The following is a 23,401-nucleotide window of genomic DNA, read 5'->3' as shown; positions in this document are numbered from 1 at the left end:
GAACTTCAAGCAGCACTGTTACACCTTAAAGGAAATGGGGTGGGAAACCAAGTATGGCTCTAGTCAGTGCCAACCTCCAGTGGTTTTTATCTGAGGAGCCTGTGAAGCTTTGCAGATGCTCTAGATAAGAGTTTGTAAACCTAGCGTTGGCCTTATTAAAAGTACCAGAGAGGGTGAAATAATGTTTGCATTTCATACTTGCTATTAGGCCTCAAGCCTAGACCCAGTTGTGTATGTTGCTCTCTCTGGGTCCTGGTTAGTGAGTATTGTGAAACCTCTATTAGGGCCATCGCCTGGGCCATTCAGCTCTTTCAAAGGATTCCCTTTTAACTTATCACCTGAGGAAGTCAGTAAGGAAAGTGCATGTGAAAAGAAAAAGCCATTACTCTGGGAAAGATGTAAACCTGCAAAATGCTTCAGCCCACCCACTGTAATTAAAGATGAGTCATGATAAAAGCCCATGGAAGGCTCTTAAGAACTAACGTTCTGTTGAGTATTTGGCTGCTTTTAAGGGGAAGCTCTAGAACAAGATGGTTAAAAAGTAATGTGATATGCTAGGATAGAAACAATGCAACCACCTTCTTGAGAGCTGAAACTGGGACCACAGCTCCTTTTGGAGGCATCCTGTTTCTGAAGGAACAGGCAGTTTACTAAATAAAAGTGTCATTGCCACAGACTGCTGCACACAGGTTCAACTGTAAAATTTCACTTCAATTAGTACAGGACCGATACCAGTAAATAAAATGAAGCTCTGCAAGCAGGATAGGGTACTGCTTTCCAGCTACTTTTGCTTCTTAAAACAGTCCTTTTTCTTTCTTGAGGTTTTGTTGCTTCCATCGAGGCAGGGCAGAGAAGGCAGCAGGAGTCATCCCCAAGGCCTTGGTGAAATCCTCAACGGACAGGTGCACCTAGAAGAGGGCAGGGGCCAGCAGGCAAAGGTCACATTCTTGCCAGAGTTTGCTTTGATGAGTCATATAGGTGTGGTACAGAAATCAAATGAAAAGCAAAAACAGGCAATGTTGTGAGAGCCAGGAAAGGGATGGGAAGGGGGCAGGAGTAGCATTTTGAAGTCCAAGAGATTTGATCCCTGAATTTGGAACATAATGAAAAGGACAGTGACAAAACGAGGTAGACTGAGCTGCTTTTCTTTTGAACAGGGTCAGTTTCACACTAGCCCTGAAATAAGAATGAGGACACCTGACTTGTCTTGATTAAGGAGTTGCTTCCATTTCCAGGTCTTAGTTTTCTTCTCTATAAGCTTGGGAGAAATTGCTTTTATAGGGATGAAAATAATTTTACATATAAAAGGGCCTTGGAAACAAGGTATCTTGTTCATCTATCTTATCAGACAGTGAATAGATAGCTAGGAGATGCCTAGAATAAGCAGGTGAACCCTAGAAGGAGGCTGCCCAAGTCTGAATGTATAAGACTAAGTTGTTATAGGAGACACACAGCTCTTTGAGCAAGAGCCTGTCACCCTCTCCTCTGGAGGCGCTTGCCCTCCTGGGCCCTACCCTGCTTTGGATCAAGTTAGCACCCTGACCACAAAGAGAGCAGGGCCTGCCCCAGCCCTAAAGGACAGAGCAAGCAGTCTAACTTACACACGCTACTGTAACACTAACAAAGACACCGAGACAGATTTGAACAGTCCCATTTTCAGGTGATGAAGCTAAAGCTCAAGAAAGTGAGGTCATCTGATCCCAACACATTTTCCACTGTACCACAGTGACCCTCTTCCCTGAATGATTTCAGGAATCCTGTAAAGGCCTTTTGTCGTCTTTCCCTCCCAGACCTACAAAGTATATATACTACTGTGCTCACAGGTGACCATTATATGGTATAGTTTTACCATAATAGATATCTTTGTCCGTCTTGGTTTCTGGGTTTGTTCCTGGTTAAAAGGTAACATGTTAAACGTCATCAGGCTTTTATATTCCACTGTGAATGTATCAGCCATTATTTTGTAGGAGCAGGTTTTGCTGAGAGATGGTGGCAGGTGGCAGCAGAGGTGCAAGTGAGGTGAGGGGCAAGGTTCTAAGAGGAGAAGCTGGGAAAGCCACAGAACGATTCAGAGCCACATTTTGCCTAGCCATCTTGAGTGGAAAACAAAATATTTGGATAAATGACTTGCACTGGCTTCTCCCATCCTATGAATGATCTAGAAGATTACACAGCACAGTTCTAACTTTTCCCTCTTGGCTTGGAAATCATGACTGGGAGTTACCTTTCTAGGTCTTGGGTCTCTTCAGCCATAAGACTGAAATGACCTCTGCTCCCAGCTCTACCATGATATGATACTGAAACTGTTCAGAGCAAGCCAGGTATCCTCAAGGCACACTCAGGTAAGAACCCCAAATTAAAGTTGTCATCAAACAGCATCTCCCAGCCTCCATCTCTGCTCCCCCAGGCACCAGGAGAGGGCGGGATCCCGGTGAGAGCAGCTGGTTTCTTTTCAATCTTGGGCTGCTCTGCTATGTAAGGATGCTCTGGGGAATTTTTTTTTTTTTTTTTTTTGACTCCTGCAGAGAACCCTGAACCGAACAGCTTCTTGGTAAACATCTGTAGATGGATTTCAAGCTCAGGTGGGTCTGATGCCCCAGTTCTCAAACCTGTCATCATTTGCCTCCTGCCTCTGGGCATTCTTTGCTCAAGGCTCCTAGGAGCCGCCCTCACTCTCCCAGGCAGGGCAGTGGAGCGCCTTGTTTTGGAAAAAGGTCTCTCGCCGCTGTGGCTACTGTATCCTCAGTCTGCAAGTGTCTCAGGTGTCCTCTCTGGCCCAGCCAGGCTGGCTCTGCAGTTTGGTTGAAACTTCTGGACTATGACCCCTGGGCTAGATAGCAAGGACTGCCCATCCCAGTGGACTTGTATCTTTCCACTGGTCCTGCTCTTGAACCCTGCAGTCCTGCCAGCTGATTACTGGCCTCACCCATGCCCACATCCGCCTCTCTGTGGTTTACTCATTGGTACTCAAACACTTAAGATTATCTTGCTACTGCCTGCAGCCAGACCCACCGCTCCACTGTTCACTGTCATTGGCTACCTTTCTGAGTTTACAGTAGCCAAAGAGATCTGAAGTCCTTTTCCACTCTGCACTCAACATGGAATATCCAGCTCTTCTGCAAGGATGCAAAATACTCCCATGATAAAAAAAAAAAAAAAAATCAATGACAACTGATTTTTAAAAAAGAATCTAAGAATTTTTAGACTGCTTCTACCATGGTGAGGTTGTCTTGATTCTGTTCATTCATTCAAAATCAGCGATCTGTTTAGCCTCCTTTCAATCACCTGGTTCAATAATATTGGCTGCCCCTCCCCTTTAGAAATACTTTTTTCTGGGCTATGTGGTATGATAGTAACAGTGGGACTCAGAAGACCTGGTTCTCACTAGTTATATCACATTGGGCAAGTCACTTCCCCTCGCTGGATCTGAGTTTTTAGGTGTAGAACAGGCAATGATAATAACAGCTTACACTTACAGAGCACTTTCTATGCACCAGGGGCTGCGCAGATAATATTTGTAATGTTACAAAATAATATATTGGGATCATCCCAATATTACAGTGAGGACACAGATGGGCCGATCTGGGAGAGAATGCATGAAAGAGGTCTCCAGGGTGAAGGGAAGAATGCAAATGTTCTGAAAACAATACATTTATGCATATATTGGGCCCAAACCCCTAACAGACATATGTTCCTGGAGAAATTAGGCATCTTTCTGTAGATTCCTTAATTCATTTGTAAGACTTCTTTATAGTTTATTATACACAGTAAGTTTTCTCTCAATACCCTCTCAAGCTAGATTTTCAATCTATTTTGGATCTTCATGAAGTGGGAATGAATATGAAAAATGTGTTTTCAACAAGCCCTTCTTGTCCAACTCTCTCCCCTAAGTGGTCCACACAGACAGCAGCTGTGGCAACCAATACTCCCTGTGCCGATCAGTCTCCTCCCTGTGCTCCTCTGAATTGCCTGCCCACCAAACATGTATTTCAACCTGGATGTCTCCTGGGTGCCTCAAACAACACAGCTGCCACTGATGATTGTCCCCCTCTAAGCTCAGTCTGAGCAGGATTTTTTATCTCAGAAAATTACACAATTTTCCCCTCTCACGCCCTTTATCTAGTCATTACCAAGTGTCATTGATTTTACCTCCTGAATATTTCTCTAAACCATCTCCTTCCCTCCACCTCCCCTGCCACCACCTAGTCTAGAATCCCATCTACCTCTCAGCCTGAACTGTGGCTGCTGCTTTTGCCACCTTCCAGTCCATTCTTCACTGAGCAGCTAGAGTGATCTTTTAAGAGTATAAACCTGACTTCTACTTCCCTGCTTCACCCACAATGGCCCCCCTCCTCTTTTAGAATAGACAGCACCATCCCTAGCCTGGTGTAGAAGGCTCTGCGCAGCCCAGCCCCTTCCCCCCAACCAGCTGCCCCTCCCCAGGTCCACACACCCCAACCACTCTGGCCACCTTACTGTTTCACCCACGCTGTGCTTTTTCCCTACTTACTTCTGAGCTTTGTGTATTCTGTTCCCCTCTCCAAGAACAACCCACTCTGCCTGAATAATTCCTGTTCACCTTTCAGAGGAAATCTCTAAGTCAAGGTCATCCTCCTTCTGGAGTCTGACCTACCTCCTTCCTGCTGGGATCCACACCCTCAGGAAGCTCCTCCGCAGGCTTGTTCACCAGCTGCTCCAGGGGAAAGATGGGTAGAGGCCCAGAAATGAGGTTGCTGTTAGCCTTGAAAACGTCCAGTTTAGGGTTTGTGATCTCCTAGGGAAGAGAAGGAAAACACTGTTACTTTAGCTGATCTGTGGCTGTCTCCCAGGCTGCCTTTTTCTCTGAAGTCAAAATTGACCCTAGGGGTTGTCCTTCAAGAAAATTTCCATGATCGCTACCTTCCACCTGTCCACATACACACACTCCTCATAAGAACCAGGTACGCTGGGCTGGACCTATGAGCTAAAGTTTCGTGATCCGTATCCAAACAAAGCTGGTTGGTGTAAGATGACTATTTTGTTCTATGACTTAAGAACTTCTCCATGGCTACCCCAGAGATTTGAGGTCTACCTTGGACATTTCTGACCCTCTTTGTCTTATCTGCTGTGAAACTGTCATCTGTAAACTCCCTTAGCCTTGACCTATCTATGCTTTCCTGCCTGCATCATTAGTGACCAAGGAGGGTTTATTGAGCACCACCGGGTTCCCAGCCTGTGGGTGGGGCCGAGGAGCATACGTGTTATTCTGCTAATAACCCCGCTGTGCTTGGAAAATTGCTCTCATGTTCTGGACACACTTCTGCAGAGTCTACTTGGTCTTGTTTCCCCTGTAAGCCTGTGAACGTCTTTGATTTCATATTTCCACATCCTAAGACTGCAGGCTGAATATAGTTTTAAGAACTAACTGAAAGCTCGAAGAAGGTTATTCCACCTGGAGAAGGGATCTCCAGGGTGATGATAGTAGAGGATTCATTATTTCTCCAAGTGAAGTCCATGGACTAACTGCATCAAAGTACCTGGGCCCTTTGTTAAAAACATACATATTACTGGGTCTCAATTCAATTCTATAAACCAGAATTTTGGGGAGTGGGACCTTGGAATCTGCATTTTAATAAGCCCTCCACCCAGTCCCAGCTCCCCATCACCCAGATTCTGGTGCATGATAATGGGAACCATTTCACTAGGGAGTGGAGGAGACAAAACAGCTAGAGGCCTTGAAGTTAAACAGCAAGAACTTGTACGAGAAGTGGGAGGAAACGGTGGAAAGGAAAGCAGAGACCCTGGCATCTTCTCCAGAGATTTCTCAGCTCCCAGGTGTCTGCCCATCATCAGTGGCCACCGCAGAGCCCAGCCACCTGCCCTGTACTCACAGCAGCGATCTGGCTCCAGTCCCCAGAGTTTTCGAGCTCTGCCTTCAGGTCCTCGTAGGATTTGGTGTTCTGCATATAAAGTTCAAGTAATGAATTAGATCTGGGTCTCAGCAGAAGAGACAAAGATCATTTTCCTTCAGGCATTGAAACAAGGCTGGCCTAGGGCTCCGAGGTGAGAAGGGGAAGAGGGAACTCAGGGGGAGGCTGGAGGATGCTCCTGATAAAGGAGGTTGGATGGTGAGAATGAGCATGAGGAGCTGACGGGTAACAGGCTGCGGCAGGGGACTATTTGCCTGGCTCAGCCCAACACAGGGATGGAGAGCAGTATGAACTTTTCCCACCCCCAGGGTACAAGCAGCCACACGCAACCTTGGGAACCCTGCCCACACTGTGTAGGCTCTGAGGGACCCAGGGGTCCTAAAGAACTGGGGGGCTCCTCTCAGACCCTGGAGGGGACACTGCTGCAGAGGAGTGGAGGGAGTAGAGGGGACACTGGCTCCATGGGGAGCCCCATTTCGACATCCCCAAAGCCTGGCAGCAAGCATGGCACATCGTGAGTTCCAGTTCTGCCGAATGAATGAAAAACTGAATGAATGAATGAGTGAGTGAGTTAGTGAGTGAGTGAATGAGTCTGAGAGAGAAGCCAGCACAGACATGAGGTGGGGGAAGGCCTGCCAGAGTTGTTGACTTGGGACCCTGACCTGGACTGGAGAAGCTCTGGCATCTAGATGTGCAGCTTTGAGATTTGTTTGAATCCGTCATCAAGACGGACCTCAGCTCATCAAACACTGGATGTTTTTTTTAATGCATTTGAGGAAATCAGTCTAAGCTCTCTGGTTCCCTAATCTCATCTGTTGTGCCAGTTTAGTGTACCCAAAGCCACCAGGCAAACATGCATCCTACCTTAGCCTTCCTCCTGCAGAAAACCTCCACAGGTTCCATTTTGAGGACCTGCCGTCTGCTTCTATCCGAGGCCAGTTTAGGAGAATCCTGTCGAACTCTGATTCACTGTCCCTCAGGTAAGGATCACACATAGGACCCATTTTGCCTAGAATTTAGTGCCAGGAGACATCTGTCGGGTCCTTAAAGAACTGACATGTTTCCTTTCATCTGGTGTGAGGACCTACCAATGTCATCCTATAGAGGTTTCTGCGATGATGATGGAAATGTTCTTTTTCTGTGCTTTCCAATATGGTTGCCACTAGCCACACATGGCTGGTAAGAAATTGAATCTTTAATATTGTTTAACCCAGGACCTCGTGCATGTTAAGCATGCACTCTACCACTGAGCTATTACTCTCCCCACAGCCTTACTTTCTATTCTAAGTCCCCTCAAATGCTTTTACAGATATATCACAGGTCATCTGTCACAACGAACAGGAAAGCCTAGGAGTCCCCCCTGCCTCTGGGTGTGCCATGAAAGAGCTGCCTAGAGAAGGATGTGTCAGGCTGGCAGGACCAGGTGGGCTGGGGCCACTCACACTCCACTTGAAGGGATCCCAAGCCAGGAACCAGCCCGTGAAGATGGGGGGCTCATGTCCTTGCTTCACCACAATGATGGGGGTCTCAGGGTCCCGGCCGCTGGGGTGAGTCTTGAGGTACTCCTGCACCGTGGTGGCTGCATTTTTCTTCTCATTCTCATTGGCATACTTTCCCACCCAGAAAAAGACCTGTGGAGCATCCCAGAGCTTGGTCAGTTCTTCCTGTCCTCCCTCGGCTCACCCAGACTCACTGGCCAGCAGTGGACCCTGACCTTGGGCAAGTCTCATCTGGCCTTGACTTTGCATCTGCGAATTGAGGAGGTTGGACAAATGCCCTCTACTTAGATATTCTGCAGATGTGTGACTCCCAGCCTCTCCAGAGCCAAAGACCCTCAAAAACACTCCTCTGTCACATGAAATAAAGTGGACTTTGGGAGAAGAATACATCCTGCCCTGCAGCCCCTCCAGGCATATTCCCCTCTACCTGCCTTCTTCTTTCTTAGGCTCCTGGTTCATAACACCACTCCCAGAGAGAACGTGTACAGCAGCCAAGACAATGTCAAATGTTACCTATCCCTGAAGCCACTATTTCTTGGCCCTGAGGATTGAGGTGGTGGGAAGGGAGGTCCTCACGCCTCAATCCTACCTGGTCCCAGACGTCTAACAGGAACACATCATCCTCTTCCAAGTCATCCTGATTGAAGTCAGGGATTTCTGTGGCCAGGAAGCGCCCAGTCTGGTTGGAACATTCAAAGAGCCGGGGAGAGATGACCAGGGTTTCCTCCTGCAGTCTGCAAGGTAGAAAGAAGATCGTGTTGGCAGGAAGAAGGTTGCGGAAAAGAAGAATCAAGAACACAGAACTCAGAGGGACTCTGATGTGGAAAGCCTGCCTCCTAGGAAAATGCTCTTTATTCTGATTATACAAAAGGTACCCCCTTCTCCCAAGAGTCCAGGAGTGCCCCCAAGGGAGAAATTCCCACTAAGAAATTCCCACATGCATTCCACTGGCTCTTCTATTGTCCTGTTAGGAAGTTCTTTCTGGTATCTTCCCTCTATCCCTCCTGCTGCTACTGTAGTACATGCCCTTTTGCTTCTGAACTGGGGAATAGTGGATCACGGACCTTCTTTAGAAAAAGAGGGTTTACAGCTTGTGCTCCTCAGCATCAGGGTCCTGTGGCAGTTTGGCAGGACAGGGGCAGATGGGACTCTGGCATCTTCTTCCCAGAGGGCAGACTTATAGCCCCTTTCCTTGAGCTGCCTCCTCTGGCTGTGAACTACCTTTGCGGGGAAATGCCCCCTCCAGGCCCCAGGTAAGCCTCACAGACACAGCCCCTGTGCCCAAGAGGCTCCCAGGGCATGAGTTGCCCCTTACTCTTCTTACAGCCCTCAGGGCCTGGCACACATGATCCTCAATCCACGCCTGCTGCAGGCTCTGGCCAATGGGGGTTGAGGTGCTGGGAGGTTCTCCAGCCTCAGAAGGTGAGCTGGAGGTAGAGGGAGCTAGTGGTTACCTCTTGGTGCTGGCATAGGGGGCCTTCCCGCCCAGGGCCATCCAGAAGTTGGCCGGCTCCTGCCCTTCCACCACCACTTGCTTCTCGGTCCGGGAGATGGTGTCAGCAACCATCTTGGCCATCTCCCGTTCGTCCCCACTACAGCCCTGGGAAAAGAGGGGGCAGCTGTGCTGGGGGAGAACATCTTGAGTGCCACGCCTCCCCCACCCTTCCACCACATTCACTGGCCCAGAGCTCCAGGGTCTGGGAGGCTCTCCTGGAACAGGGTGCCCCACACACCGCCCACATGGGGATAGTTCTCCCAACCTCTCCTCTGTCCTTGGATGAGGACACTCCAAAGGATGGCAGAGGAGACAGGAGAGTCTGCACTCTCCCCACCTGGCAGGAGAAGGCCTCTAAGAGACTGAGAGTCCTCATGTCAGAGATAAATGGGAAGGTAGTGAGAGTCACAGGGAGAGTGGGAGAGAGCCCAAGACACAAAGACAGACCAACACTGGGACAGGCAGGGGTGGCCAGAGACAAACAGAATGAGAGAGACCTACTCAGACACAGAGCAGAAAATCTAAGGATGGCCAGACCCAGAGCCGCGGAGGAGAGAGGCGGGGCTAGATATAGCTGGGAAACTAGCGAGTGGGACCTATTTTGAGGCTTGGGGACCCCCAAGACCCATGTGGGGAAGAGGAGGCTGTTGGACCCTGCACACACCTTCCCACACCACAGGTAGCAGCAGGACTGGGTCTTGAGGATGAAGATGTCATTGGAGTTGAGGGAGGCGGCCCAGGCTGGGACCTCAAAGGCCTTGGTGTTGTTGGCACTGGTTCCCCGGACTTGGAACAGCCGTGTGGTTGGTATGGGCTCCAGATTGTTAGCCCGGGAGGTGCCCCCCTGCAGGGAGAGAGAAGCGGAAGTAAATGAGTAAAGATGATGGGGAATAGGAGGGGCAAGGGATGTTGGGGCAGGTCTGCTGCCCCTGCTGGTCCTCTGATACATCATCACCAGACTAGTCCTTCCAAAACATTGCTTTGGTTGCGGCACTCTCCTGCTGAAAAACTTCAGCGGCTCCCTACTTTCAGTGAGCTCCCTGTGATGAAGGTGAAAACTGCCTTTCCAGACTCGCTTTCACCTCTCTCCAAAGCCTCCACTGAATGTGGCCAGGCTTCTTTCTCACTGTTTCCCAAGGGACGCTTCCTCTGTGCCTTCATCCCTTCTGTGGCCCCTGCATCACTGGCCCTCATTTCACCTCTGCTGAGCTCTTCAACTCTGACCCCAATATCAAGACATCCTCCAAACCCCCTTCCACCGTGGACTCTATGCCTGTTTGCAGATTACTGTAGTCATGCTCCCCTTGGAAGGCAACTTTAATTTCTGGCATTTAACCACATGGTGCCTGGGGCTGTCGGCTCACTGTTCTCCCAACAAGATGGTAGACAGCATTAGCACGGCATTCTTCTTGCCCTTGGTGCTTTGCAGAGAGCGGTGTACTCAGAAAGTGCTCAATAAATAGATTATTGCTTAAAGGAATGCAGGCTCTGGCTATTTCATTATGTCAGAAGGCACCAGTGCAGTTTGGACAGGTCCATCAGGCAAATCTAAACCAAAATAACTTCTTTTTTCATGTAGAGGATCTAAGGAGTTGGGGTGTAGAAAGAAGCGGTGCTCGCACATGCTAAGAGTTTATTAAACATATTTTTAAAAACACTGAATAGTTGTTTCTATTACCAGTTCCACATTGGTGATGGAGCCTCAGACAGTCCTCTTCTATGAAGAACGAGCTTTCCCCACTCCACACCCTCTTCCCCGTCTCCTGGACACCCACCCTGCCTCAGTTGCTGGTATTGCCAGACCTCAGTCCAGCAGCCACACCTGGTAGACCACCATGCGTCCCTTGAAGATGGACATGAGGTGAGGCGGCTCCTTGCCCATCGGGACCCGGATCTGGACCGGTTCATTGTTGTACTTCTCATCCAGGATGACTGCTTGATAGGCCGAGGCTGCAATTTCATCCTGGCTGGCCTGGCTGCCCTGGGGATGAGCAGGACAGAAGGGATGGGATGGGGCCAGCCTCGATTCTGACCGGCCCCAAGCCCACTGCCTTCCTTACCAAACTCCACCCCGGACACAGTTAAAATCCCCAGCTGACTCAGACCTCACTGCTGATCCCAGCCCCACACCTAATCTTTTCACAGCTCCAGCCCACTCCTGACCCACCTGCAGCGCCAGCCTTGACGCTACTCCTCCTCTCCCCCTTACTGCACCTTCTCGAGGAAACACCACGGCTACCACACCACTCACCCCCAGCACCCAAGCACCTCCCTGCTCCCTCACATCTAGGCACAGAAACCCACAGTCAGAGCAGATGAAGAGAATGTGCAGGAGGCCACGAAAGTTGGAAGGGAGACTTGGAGAACCAAAATAGAAGGGTTGGGAGTGGGTACTCAGTGTCAGTGGGACCTCATAGCCAAAACAGTCCCAGGATGGAAAGGGGGTGAGCTCCCCATCACTGGAGGTATTCAATTCAAGGGCAACAGCCACTTGGCAGGGGTATAGTGGAGTGGAAGCTGGCTGCACTCTGGACAGGGTCAGGTGGGGCCTGACCTGCCAGATGTAGAGCAGGTAGTGCTGCTTCTCGCCGATGAGGTAGGTGTAGAGCAGCAAGTAGCAGTCTCCGCCATAGAAGTGGCCTAGCCACTTAGACTCCACAGGCACCAGCTCTAGGTCCTCGATGCGCCACACCTGGGGTGGATAGCCGGCTAGTGTGAGGTCCAGGAAGGTTCAGATAACCCCTCCCCACCCAGCCTGGGGCTCCCTCTCCTCACCATACCTGCACCTCCCCACTCCCGTCGTCCACCATCTTCTGCTGGGCAGCCACCTGAGGCTGCATGTGCATGGATGTGGCATCGAACTTCACCTGCTCCACCTTGGCTGGAGTTAGGGGGAATCGTGACATCACATGTCACCAGCTGAGTTCCCCCAGGTTCTCACAACAGCCCTGAGTAGGAGCTACTCTTCTTAGACCCATTTTACAAATGAGGAAGCCGAGGCTAGAGAGATTCAGTAGCTTGCCCAAGGTCACACAGCTAGAGGGCGGCAGAGTCATAACATAGAACTGTATCTCCCTGCCCCTAAGACTAGTGCTTCGCCAGGGCCTCCCAGAGGAGCCAGGGGAGGGACAATCCTTTTCTCTTCCCCCAGGTACCTGGCTAGGAGCTCACCCTCAGCAAATACTGTCTGGTGAGAGACTGAAGCTGTTTGGTTTCCAGGGAGACCCCACATCATTCCAAATGAAAGGCAGGTCGGTCTCAGCTCCCTTTTTGTGACAACTCTTGAGTTTATCCATGTCCCCTCGTGTCCCCACCCCACCTGGAGAGCCCAGAGCCAGGGTAAAAGTGCACATGGAAGAGGCATGTCCAGGGAGGACGGCAGAAAGCAGGAAGGCAGGTCAGTGCTCTCCTGGCCCCACTCCCGGCTCCCAGCCCTGCCCTGCCTCGGGCCAGCCCTCACCCACGGAGCCCACGGTGTGCGTTTTGCCCAGGCCTGAGGTTCGGTTGGGCACCGTCCACTTCTGGAAGAGCTGCTGAAAAACGGCTGACTCAGCTCCATCATTTTGCACCTCCACCTGTGTGCTCGGTGGGTACTGCTTTGCTTTGATAAAGTTCTGGGAAGAGAAGAGGGTGGCTGAGGCTGTGTCCCTTCCCCAGGTGCCCCTCCCCAGTGCAAGCCAAAGCCTGGCTCCAACCCCAACCAGACCCAGCCACAAACCTACCCCCTTCCCAAGCCCAAACCTGAACCCAACTTCAGTCCCAATGCTAACCCCAAACCCAACCCTGCTCTGACCTCCACCCCCAAGGTCAAACTGGACTCCAAACCTGACACCACCTCAAATCTACCTCTGACCTCAACCCTGAATCTAACCCCCACCCCAAGGCCAAATCTGACCCAAACTTGACCCTAGCCCCCATCTCTAACCTTGAACCAACCCCCAATCCAATGCCAACCCCAAGCCAGTTAGGGTTACTGACTCCAGCTCCTACAATGACCCCAAACTCAAACTTGGCCTCGGCCCCATGCTGACCCAATACCCTCTCATAAAAAAGCCAGCCTCCATTTTCTCCCTCCCTTTTCTGTGCCAAGCTCAAGGTGGGAGCCCACATCCCGAGGAAGCCCCCAGGTTGCCCAGTAGTTGGCTCCCCAGGGTGCAGAAAACCTTCAAGATGGCTACAGTAGACCCTCAGATCTTCCCGAGCTGGTTGGAGCCCTGAGCCTTCCCTAGCCTCTGCCTGGTCTGACCCTGCTGCCCTCTCCTCCTCCAGGCCTACCAGTGCCTGGCTCATGGCTTCCTTCTTCTCCTGGGCATTGGCATTCTTTCCCCTCCACACATAGATTTTCAGGCCCCCCTGGTCCAGGATGTAACAGTCCTAGAGGTGGAAGAGAAAGATGCAGAGTGACAGCCTGAGGGTGCTGGTCGTGCTGAGCTGGGGGAGCTGCACAAAAAGTTGCCTTCCCTCCCGCACCTGCCACAAGCCCTGGCGCTAGTCCTACTTGGGGGAGGGTGATCAGAGTGCAGGGGTGGTGTGGTGGGAGTTGGCACTGGTGAGCCTCAGACCCTCTCACCTCGTGACTCAGCAGGTCTTGTGTGAGTGGCCGCGTGGCAACTTCTCTAACCACCACCTTCCCCTCTGAGTCAGACACGCTGTGGGACAAAGGCGCGGCATAGATGACATGGTCCCCACCCTTCACTGGGGCATCCTCCCCCAGGAAGTCCTCCATCCCCAGAGCCAGGAGAAAGGCATCCGGCTGCGCACTCACTGGTACAACTTGAGGGCAGCCTTGAGCGCTGGCTCCACCACGGTGTCTGGCACGGCGGCCTTCAGCTCCCTCCGCTGGCCCAGCACGTAGTTCATGATCTCCATCAGCTGTGGCGATGCCTTCTCATTCTCCCCGTCCACCACGCCCACGTAGGTGCGCCCGCCCCGCTCCTGGTCACGAATCTCCTTGGCCAGGGTCATGCCCTGCAGGGAGGCCCATGGCCCATGAAGGCTGAAGTGGGGGCGGGGAACAGGGGACACCAGGAGAGCCCAGTCCCTCACAGCAGCCCCAAGGGGCAGGGGCCTGCCCTGCGTTTCCTTTTTGTTTTTTTATTTTTCGGAGGGGAGGAAGTAATTAGGTTTATTTATTTAATAATTTTTTTAATGGAGACACTGGGGATTGAACCCAGGACCTCCTGCATGATATGCGCTCTACCACTGGAGCTGTACTCTCCCCACCTGTGCATCCCTTTCGAGGGGGGACCAGGCTTCTAAGGTGCCCGTGAGGAAACCTGATGAAAGCCCACAGGAAGAGCAGGTTTCCTCATGGGTGGGGGGGTGGGTCTAGGGGGTACTTACTGGGCCTTGGCTTTTGACATTGTTTGAAATTTGTGATTTTACTTGGCAGCTTTGGATAAGAAGTGAACCCTGAAGATCACAGTCCTAAGTCTCTGCCCTAAAGCTGTGCACGTGCACACACACACATACACACACACACACAAACACACACACACCCAGAGTATATTGTCTCATGTCCTCATACACATAGATCCTGGCTTACTGTTTATTACTGGCCTTTTCACCCCAGGCTCCTTCTCTCTCCACTCCCTCCCAGGCCATCTCATCCAGTTTCAAGGCTTCTGCAGACAGCTCAGGCCCATGTTTCTGTCTCCAGCCCAGCTCTCTGCTCTCATCTTATTCACCCAACTTCCACGATAACCCCATTTTAAGATGTCCAAAACCCAACTCTTGATTTTCCCCTTCCTGACCTTTCTGTCTCAGGAAATGGGATTCCATCCATCCCCACGGCCACTCAAGTACCACCTTTGATTTCTGCCTCGCCCCTCTCCAAGCTCCCTGAAGTCCCCATCTCGTGCTCCAGCTGAGCTGGAAGGTCCCCTGCCAGCCACTTCTCTCCTGCCTTGGGGCGTTCTCCTCCCCACCCCACCTCCTCCCAGAACCTTCTTAGAACCCTCAGAACCCCCAGTGCCAAACTCCCCACCCCTCACTCCTCCATTATGTCTTTCCCCCACACTGGATGGCCAGCTGGAGGCCAGAACCAGGGCAGAGCTCTGCCCTTTTCATTCACCGCTAGATTGCCAGCGCTTGGCACTGTGTCTGCTGCACAGCAGGGACTCATTACACCTTAGTGGATTAGCCGCTGGACACACACAAGTCAGCTCCGCCATGCATACCTCTCCCCATACAAATGGAGACACAGAGCCACCTTCAAACACACCGCCCACACAGTCAGGAGAGAGACGCCTGGGGACATAGACGCTGGTTGGGGTGAGGCAGAAGTCTGGCAAGTTTCACTGGTGGGGAGGTCGGGTGCTGAGTGCAGGAGCAGATGGGGGCAGGTTGGGGCTCGGGGGTAGGGGTGGTGGTTGGGCAGATTTACCTTGAGTCTCTCCATGCGGTTACTCTCTGGCCCATTCCACTGGATGATAAGCTTTCCAAGGTCCAGGAGGAAAACATCGCCACGGTTGAAACTCTTCCAGGACATCTCCACCTGAGATGCCATGGAGGCGGCTCAGACCTCATCCTTCACCCATCATCCCTTCCCCACCCCTTCCCTGCCCCTCACCCCTCCTCAGTCTCTACCCGCCACCCAGGCTGGGAAGAGGGACAGGAAGCCGTGCCCCAGGGCCCTGGCTAATGCCCACCTCTCCAGCCACCACGTTCCTTTTGCCCTTGACGTGTAGCAGCCGCTGGATATCATAGGAGTTGGTCTCCACTTGCTTCAAGCCGGAAGCCACACCCCCTTTCTGGATCCTATGAAGAGAGGTGAGCTGACTCAAGGAAGTGGACTGAGAGGTGTGACAGGCCCCCATCTTCCCATCTCCTGGTTACCTGGCTGCCATGGAGGCCATCTGAAGGCGAGGGCTGGAACTTGGGACGTGCATGAGGCACTTTGGGCACAGACTCCAAGGAGGCACTCACTCTCAGGGCCATGCAAGTGCAAGGTCAGTCTATTGCCTCTATTTGCATGACCCTGCAGTGAGTACCTCCTTGGAGTTTGTACCCTACATACCTCACTCACCTCACCCTAGTCTCTGCCCTGCTGAGAGGCTGGCAAAGATGGGTGCATGAACAGGACAGGACTCTGAGGAAAGGGGACTGAAGCAAAGGAAAGAAGGGAGATGCTATGGACTGAATTGTGACCCTCCCAAACTTATACGTTGAAGCCCTACCCTTCCGTGTGATAGTATTTGGAGTTGGGGCTTTTGGAAGGTAATAGATTTAGATAAGGCATAGATGAGGTCATGAGGGTGGGACCCTCATAATGGGATTAGCACCCTTAGAAGAAGTAACACCAGAGAGGTTGCTCATTCTTCACCATATAAGGACACAGTGAGAGGGTGGCTGTCTGCAAGCCAGACAGAAAGCCCTCACCAGCAACCAAATCAGCTGACACATTGGTCTTGGACTTCCCAACCTCCAGAACTGTGGGAAAATTAATTTCTGTTGTTTAAGCTAACCAGTCTATTTTTTGGTTTTTATATTTTTTGTATTTTGTTATGGCAGCCCAGGCAGACTAAGCGAGGTGCGGTGCCAGCTCAAACCCAAAGAAGTGGTTGCTGCTGTGAGTGTAGAAACAAGGAGAGCAAGACAAAAGGGAGGGTGAGGACTGTGGCTAACTGGAGAGCTCCTAGCCTATCCTATAGGTCAGTGGCTACTTAGCTCCTGACCATGTGTTTCCACAGGAAAAGCATGGAGGCCAGAACTTCAGACTTTTCAAGAAAAGCTGGAAATCTGAGCTTTTCATGTGAAAGGCCTCTATAGAGAAAGAAGGAGCAGTTGTATGCCGATTGGTCAGAGGAGAGACTTGATATGATGCCTCCTTTGGCGCTGAGCTCTCCCGGACATTCAAATAGGTGTTGACTTACAAAAATTCATAGTACGCAGAGTTACAGAATTGCAGAATGGCCTCTGGGGCAGCCAAAGACACGCTTAGAGGGATGAAGACCAAGGGCTGGGCAGCAGCAGAAATGGGGTGGGGAAGGGGAAATGTGAACAAAAATTACCCTCATGGCTCCCCCTACAGCCTCAGGCTCCCTCCCCAGCCCTGGGTCCTCCTCCCAACCCCCTGCCTGCAGCATGCCCCTCCGTACATAATGCCCTTCTTGAAGTAGCCTCGGAATGTCTCGCTCTCATTGCCCTGGACCTCGCGATGCTGGACGGCCCGGCCCTTCAGAAAGTCGTCCATCTGCGTGGTGTAGATAGCAGCTGCCCCTTGCTCATCCTGGGACGAGGCCTGCCCGATCCAGTAGTGAATGTCATAGGACAGGTTGCTGCCCGTCTTGTGGATCTAGGGAGAGGGCATGGCTGGTGTACCCGAGGCCCTGGGCTCCCATAGCCTCTCCCCACCTCCCTGCTTTGCATGGTCTCCCACACATGCAGGGCCTGGGCCACAGGGGAACTTGGCACAGGGAAAGCTCACAGGACTGGTGGTCAGGAGTCCTGAGTCATGGCCCCAGCTCTGGCACAGACTCTCTGAGACACGGGGCAAGTGGCTCTCCCCCCGAGGGCCTTGCTCATCTTGTCTTGGAAATAATTTGGTTGGATGTTGGCAGCGTTTCCCAAAGTGATGTGCATATAACATCAGCGGTCTGGGAGGTGATTAGTGGGTATACAACCAAATATATCTATGAAATGACTAGGGAAGTACTGCAGCTACTTTCTGTTTGTGACACAGGACACTGCTTTCCACTTGTGATAATGATATCGAGTTATGTTTTTAATAAATTGATTTAACTTTTATTAATATTAATATAAATAAAAATTAATATAAGGAAGAAATACAAATATATTAATTACACAAGATGTGGAAGAAACCAAGAAGGTAACATGAAGCTGATTATGGATTTTGGGAACATGGACTCAATGTAGGGTGACATCCCACCAGCTCAGAAGATCCCCCAAGACTGTAAATCTGCAGATAGTTGCCCCAGCTGGGAGCTCAGTGGCCCAAGGGCAGAGAGAGCCTCTTACATCTCTGACCCTGTGGAGCTACCACTGGGCTGGGCACCCGGGCACACCCAGTGAATGCTGTCTTGGGGTGAAGCTAGGCCAGCAGTCCCCATTGCCCCCAGCCTCAAGTGTCCTCCCTGATGCTACCGTGAGCTTTGCTCTGTGCTCAGTTCCCTCCCTAGCTCATCCCCTACTCACAGCCAGGACTACGTAGCAGTCACCATCGAAGAAACTGCCGAAGGTGCTAGAAGGAACAGGCACCATCTGCATGGACTGGGGAGAAAAGGGAGGTCAGAGGGGTCAACCACCCAGGACCCCCAGCCTCCTTGCCTCCCTTAACCAAAGGGAGAGTTGGGAGAAGTGAAGAGCCAGGAACAGCAGGGCATGAGAAAACCAACAGGGAGAATGGATGTGATGGGGGAAGAGGAAGAGGAGCAGGAAGACTTGGCCAATGCCTGGGGTGGTGGGGGGGGACTTGGGGGCAGGCACTAGGGGCTCACAGGCCAGCAGGGCAGGATGGAAGACAGTCGAGTAATCCCAGGGCTCTTCCTTCCCTTGGTCCATCCCAGGCCAACAGAGCCAGCCTCATGCCCAGGCAGGTCCTTACCTCAATCCTCCATATCTGCACTCCGGGCGTGTTGGTGTTGAGGGAGCCTTTGACCTGGGCGCTCAGTTTGGTCATGGCGGATAAGCCTAGGGGAGAAGCGATGTGGTAGCAAGAAGAGGAGCTGGATGCGCCCTGGGTTTCAGGAGCTGCTTTTCCAGCCCAGCCCTGGAGAGCTCCCAACAGTGCCAGGAGGCCAGGGCTCAGGGACAGTGGGGAGGCTTCTCAACCTGAGCCCTGACTGACAAGGGGCCCAGCCTCCATCTTCCCATCCAAGCTCTGATTTTGTCACTGTCTTGTTCAAAAACCTACCCTGACTGTCTACCACCAACTGAAAAAAGCCACCACCTCTTAACCTGGCATTCTGGCACTAGGCCCTTCTTGATCTAGCCCCAAACAATTTTTCTTCCTGAAAGTTTTTGATCAAAGCCATGCTTGATTAAAAAATATATATCACACAGAGTTCAAAAAAAAAAGGGAAGCAAAGAATAAATAAGGATGAAAATGCATGCACCCAGAAGAACTGAAAAAAGCAGGTGTTCAAACAAAAACTTGTACATGAAGCTCATAGCAGCTCTATTCACAATAGCCAAAAGGTGGAAACAACCCAGATGTCCATCAACAGATGAATGGATCAATGAAAGGATCCACACAATGGAATAGTATTTAGCCATAAAAAGGAATGAAGCATGAGACATGCTACAACGTGGATGAACCTGAAATACATTATGCTGAGTGCAAGAAGCCAGACACAAAGGACCACACTGTATGACTGTATTTATATGAAATATCCAGAACAGGAAAATCCATAGAGATAGCAAGCAATTAATGGTTATTGGCAGCTGGGGGAGGTTGGGAGGGGGGAGGAGGAAATATGGAGTGACTCCTAGTGGGTATGGAGTTTCCATATGGGGAGGTAAAAAAATTCTGTAACTAGATAGTTGTGCTCCCTTGAATGACATTGTAAATGTATTCAATGCCACTGAATCGTACCCTTTAAAGTGGTTAAGATGGTAAATCTTATGTGTATTTTGCCACAGTTTTAAAAAGTATATGCAGTAGTTGCCTGTTTCTTGCTACCCACAAACACCCCTCAACCACTGTTCTGGTGGCCCACAAGTTGTGGACCCCACCAGGCAGGGCTGTATTGTTTATTCAGTACTGAATCCCCAGCATCTAACACTGTTAGCACTTTGCTAAGCTGGTGCGTGAGTGGATGGATGGATGAATGGATGGGTGGATGGAAGGATGGATGTGAGTGGATAGGTAGATGGAGGAATGGGTGGGTAGTTGGGTGGTTGGGTGGGTGTGTGGGTGAAAGTGATTGAGTGGATGGATGGATAGATGAGTGAATGAATGAATGAGTGAATCGTTCCATAGTGAACCACCCTCCACCCACTGAGCTGGAAGAAACCTCCTCTCCCCAGGTTTCTTTTATGGTATCTTCTATGGCTATTTCTGTTTGACTTGTAGCTGTGTTCTCCACTCCAACTGCTCATCAGAATCACCTAGGGAGCTTTCAAACAATACCGATGCTCTGATGCTCAGCTGCTGGAGCCATTTCCCCAGGGATTCTGGTTTAATTAGGTCAGGGTGGGGCCCGGGCTTGAATACTTTATATTTTGTCTTTTGGGAGGCAGGGCATAGGTGCTTTCAAAACTCTCCAGCAGCTCTGATGAGCTAGAGAAGAGAGCCATTTGTCCCAAGTTATTCTGGTCCCTGGTTTCCTGCCCCATTTACCAGGCTGAAGGCCATGCCATTCCCCACCAAGCCTACCACCCAGCCCAGCAGAGAGGCCCCCTCCACAAATGCTCCTTGAACCCATGAATAATGAATGATAGGTCATGCAGTCCCCACCTCTGTGCACTGACAGCTGGACTCTATCTAATCTCTCTTTGCACCTTGACTCTGAGTCAACTCTTGGAACAATGACATGGCCTTTAACTACTGGTAAACTCCCTCTCCCTGGCATTCTGGAATTTAGGGGCAAGATCTCCCTGCCCAGCCTCTCATTAGTGACCTCTCCAGCATATCAGAGCCACCTGCCAATCGCAGCGCCGTGCTTGTAGGAGCCCTTTGTGCCTGGGTCCTGTCTGATGCCCCTATAGGCCAAGGCCTGTTCCATGAGCTATTTCTCAACCCACAGAGACCCCAGGGCTCCCAAAACTCCCGGTTTAGTAGAAATGATTTGGGTACAAAGGAGGAAAATATTTTCTTTTTTATTTCAATCACTACCTTTGTCTACAGCCTCTTTTCACCAAGACAGACTGACCCTCACTGGTGGTACAAACATAGGCCCCATTTCTTCATCTATGAGGTGAGCAGGTGACTAGATGGTCTCTAAAGTCCCACCTGGTATAAGATCTGAGTCTGGGAGGGAGCAACAAGAGAAATAGAGGGTAGATAAGATGAGGCCCTTCTTGTCCATCCAAGCATTGAAGATTCAGGGGAGCAGGGGCTTGGAAAAGCTGGTGCTCCCCCTACCTAAAGACAAGTCAGGATTTGGGACCTCCAGCAGCATGAACAGGGAAGGTGGTGGGCAAGGAGACCCTGGGGAGGTCAGTCCTGAGAGGTAGAGTCATATTCCAAGGGTGTCCCCATGGATACCCACCAACAGCTCCTACCCCATCGATGTTGGTCAGAGTGGAAGCCTCTGCCCCGGCCCCTGGTGGGTCTTCCCCTGAACTGCTGGGAGGAATTTGGGTCCCATACTGTCCCCACTGCTGACAGTACAGCCCTGGGCTTGGATATGTGATGTCTTCTCTCTCAACCTGAATTAACCGGCTCCCCCCTCACTCCTGGTCCCCATTCTTCTCTGTCCCATCTCGAGAAAGGGCACCATCACCCCTAGACCCCAAAGTCAGCCATCTGTGCAACACCCTGGACCCCTCCTCTCGGGCCCTTCTGTCCACCTGAATGCCTCTCCATTCTGTCCCCACCACACCCCCACCTCTCTCTGCTTCTAGTACCACCAAACTGCTCACTGGCCCTAGCCCCCCCAGACATGCTGCTTCTCACCCTCCTCCCTTGTCCTTTCATTTTCATTTCCAATGCCCTCCCCACCTTTCTCCTTTGGACTAACACTCACATGGTCTTCTTGACTCAATTTAGGTCTCATTTCTTCCGGGAGACCATCTCAGAATGCTCAAGCTACTCTAAGGACCCCTCCTCAGGGGGCCCAAGGCATACTGGACAGATGGCCCTGTTGGCCCCCTGCCCACATGGTGATTAAAGGATTTGTAAGTCTGAGGTCTCTGAGGTCAAGGACCTAGGCATTTTTGTCTGTGTAGCCCCCAACCCCTAGCACTCAGGACGTGCTTAATAAATATTCTTGAAGCTGGAAAACTGAACTACAGAATAAAAGGGATGAACCTTCTTGGGGGCCCTTGAGGAAGTTAGGGCTCACACTGTCCCCAGGTCCCATCTTTCTTTTCTTAACCACTGCCTTGTTGTCCTCAGATTTCAGGCTCCAGAGATCCCTGGGTGCTGTCACTGCTCAGTCCCCAGTCATGCCGTTCTGAGCGGGCCCAGGATGTGGCAGTCCCGAAACAAAGGACACCTTCCTGTTCCCCAGGTCCATGAGAGCAGGGGTCGTGGACACGCCCCAGCCCCTTAGCCTGCAGACTCTGCCTCTCCCCGACCTGAGAAGGCCTAAACAGGCTTCCTGGGAAGTGGGTGGTCGGTATGTCCTAAGACCCAAGTCTGGACTTGGCTCCCCCCTCCCCTAGTCACACCCACATTGCCCCTGAATGAGGCCACAGTGCCTGGTGAGGCTGAGGGGACCAGTCCTGGTGGAGGGGGGCACTAGTGCACACTAGGGTGGCTGAGCATGGACCAGCCCCTGGCCCCCGCCTCTGCCTTTGTCCATCCAACTCCTGATGGCTGCTGCTCACACCCTAGGATCCAGGAGCTGAGAGCCCTGAGATCCCAGGAGTGTCAGGGGAATGGAGACACGGAGAAAGGACCCAGTTCAGATGAAGAAGAAATGGGCAAAGAGACGGTAGGGGCTGAGGGCAAGAAGGAGAGTGAGGTCAGGGTGACTAACTAGTCCCAGTTTGCCCACGACTGGTGGGTTTTAAATCTAGAAGTTCCAAGTCTGCAGGGTTTCCTCAGTCCAGGGCAGTCAGGGTGGGGTCTGGTGGCGGGTGGGGGTCTGAAAGGGCAGTCGTCTGGGGGGTTGGGTGGAGCCTGCACTGCCTTCCCTCGGAGGCCCAGGAACCCACACAGGGCTCCCGCCCTTTCCAGACTCTCCAGCGTGCCAAGCTTCTCCCTCACCCCGCTCCAAGGAGCTGCAGGAGGCTCCAGGCTGCCAGCAAGAAGCAGGGGACCCTGTCCTGTCCTCTCCCACCACCTATGGTCCCCATGTGTCACCGCGGTGTTGCCTTACCTGTCTGGGGGAGGCAGCTGCCACCTGGGAGATCTCAGGGAGTTGTGGCAAGCTGGCGGGAGGAGAGCGACCTTTGTCCCCACCCCCCCTCCTAGGAACTGCCTTCACCATATAAGGGAAGATAGGGCCCCAGAGAGAGAGAGAGAATAGGTGAGGGGGTGGGGAGGCAGGTGTCCGCCAGGTCCCTGGGAGCCAGGAGCCCAGTGACAGCCTGACAGCCAGAGCCCATGTGTCCCACCCTTGGCTCCCCGGCAAATGCCCAGGGATGGGATGCATTTCTGCCCAGGACCCAGGCCTTCGCAGCAGGTGAACAGCACCTGGAGCCTACCAACTCAGAGGAGCTGGCTCCACGGTCCTCCCTTCCCTAGAGGAATGGCTCCCGGGGTGGGGGACCATTGGACCCAGGGATGCAGGGCCAGGGATTCAGACTTAGGGCTCCTCCAGGACAGATGGGACTCTGGTGTCCCTAGAGGTCACTCGCTCAGAGAGGGCACAGTGCTTTTCTTGTCCCTTCGCTTCAGAGGCGCTGCCTCCACCTGGAGTTTTTAT

The 23,401-nt window shown here is 51.8% G+C and overlaps 1 protein-coding gene across 1 annotated transcript; it reads right to left on the bottom strand.

The window, feature by feature from the left end:
• Positions 1-608: 608 nt before the first annotated feature.
• Positions 609-22,925, bottom strand: VIL1 (villin 1). The gene is made up of 20 exons (XM_010988325.3): positions 22,853-22,925; positions 18,469-18,554; positions 18,060-18,134; positions 17,003-17,199; positions 15,554-15,662; positions 15,289-15,399; positions 13,669-13,871; positions 13,474-13,552; positions 13,179-13,277; positions 12,364-12,517; positions 11,684-11,784; positions 11,458-11,595; positions 10,726-10,884; positions 9,568-9,747; positions 8,863-9,008; positions 7,998-8,142; positions 7,352-7,540; positions 5,871-5,939; positions 4,634-4,774; positions 609-908 (listed from the first exon to the last, which is right to left on the bottom strand). Exons 2-20 carry the CDS (start codon positions 18,541-18,543, stop codon positions 795-797), a joined length of 2,484 nt encoding a protein of 827 aa, XP_010986627.1. The 5' UTR covers positions 18,544-18,554; positions 22,853-22,925; the 3' UTR covers positions 609-794.
• Positions 22,926-23,401: the final 476 nt, after the last annotated feature.

The sequence above is a fragment of the Camelus dromedarius genome, chromosome 4 (genome assembly GCF_036321535.1).
Source record: "Camelus dromedarius isolate mCamDro1 chromosome 4, mCamDro1.pat, whole genome shotgun sequence".
Classification (NCBI taxonomy): domain Eukaryota; kingdom Metazoa; phylum Chordata; class Mammalia; order Artiodactyla; family Camelidae; genus Camelus; species Camelus dromedarius.
This window is presented reverse-complemented; position numbering and strand designations above follow the sequence as displayed.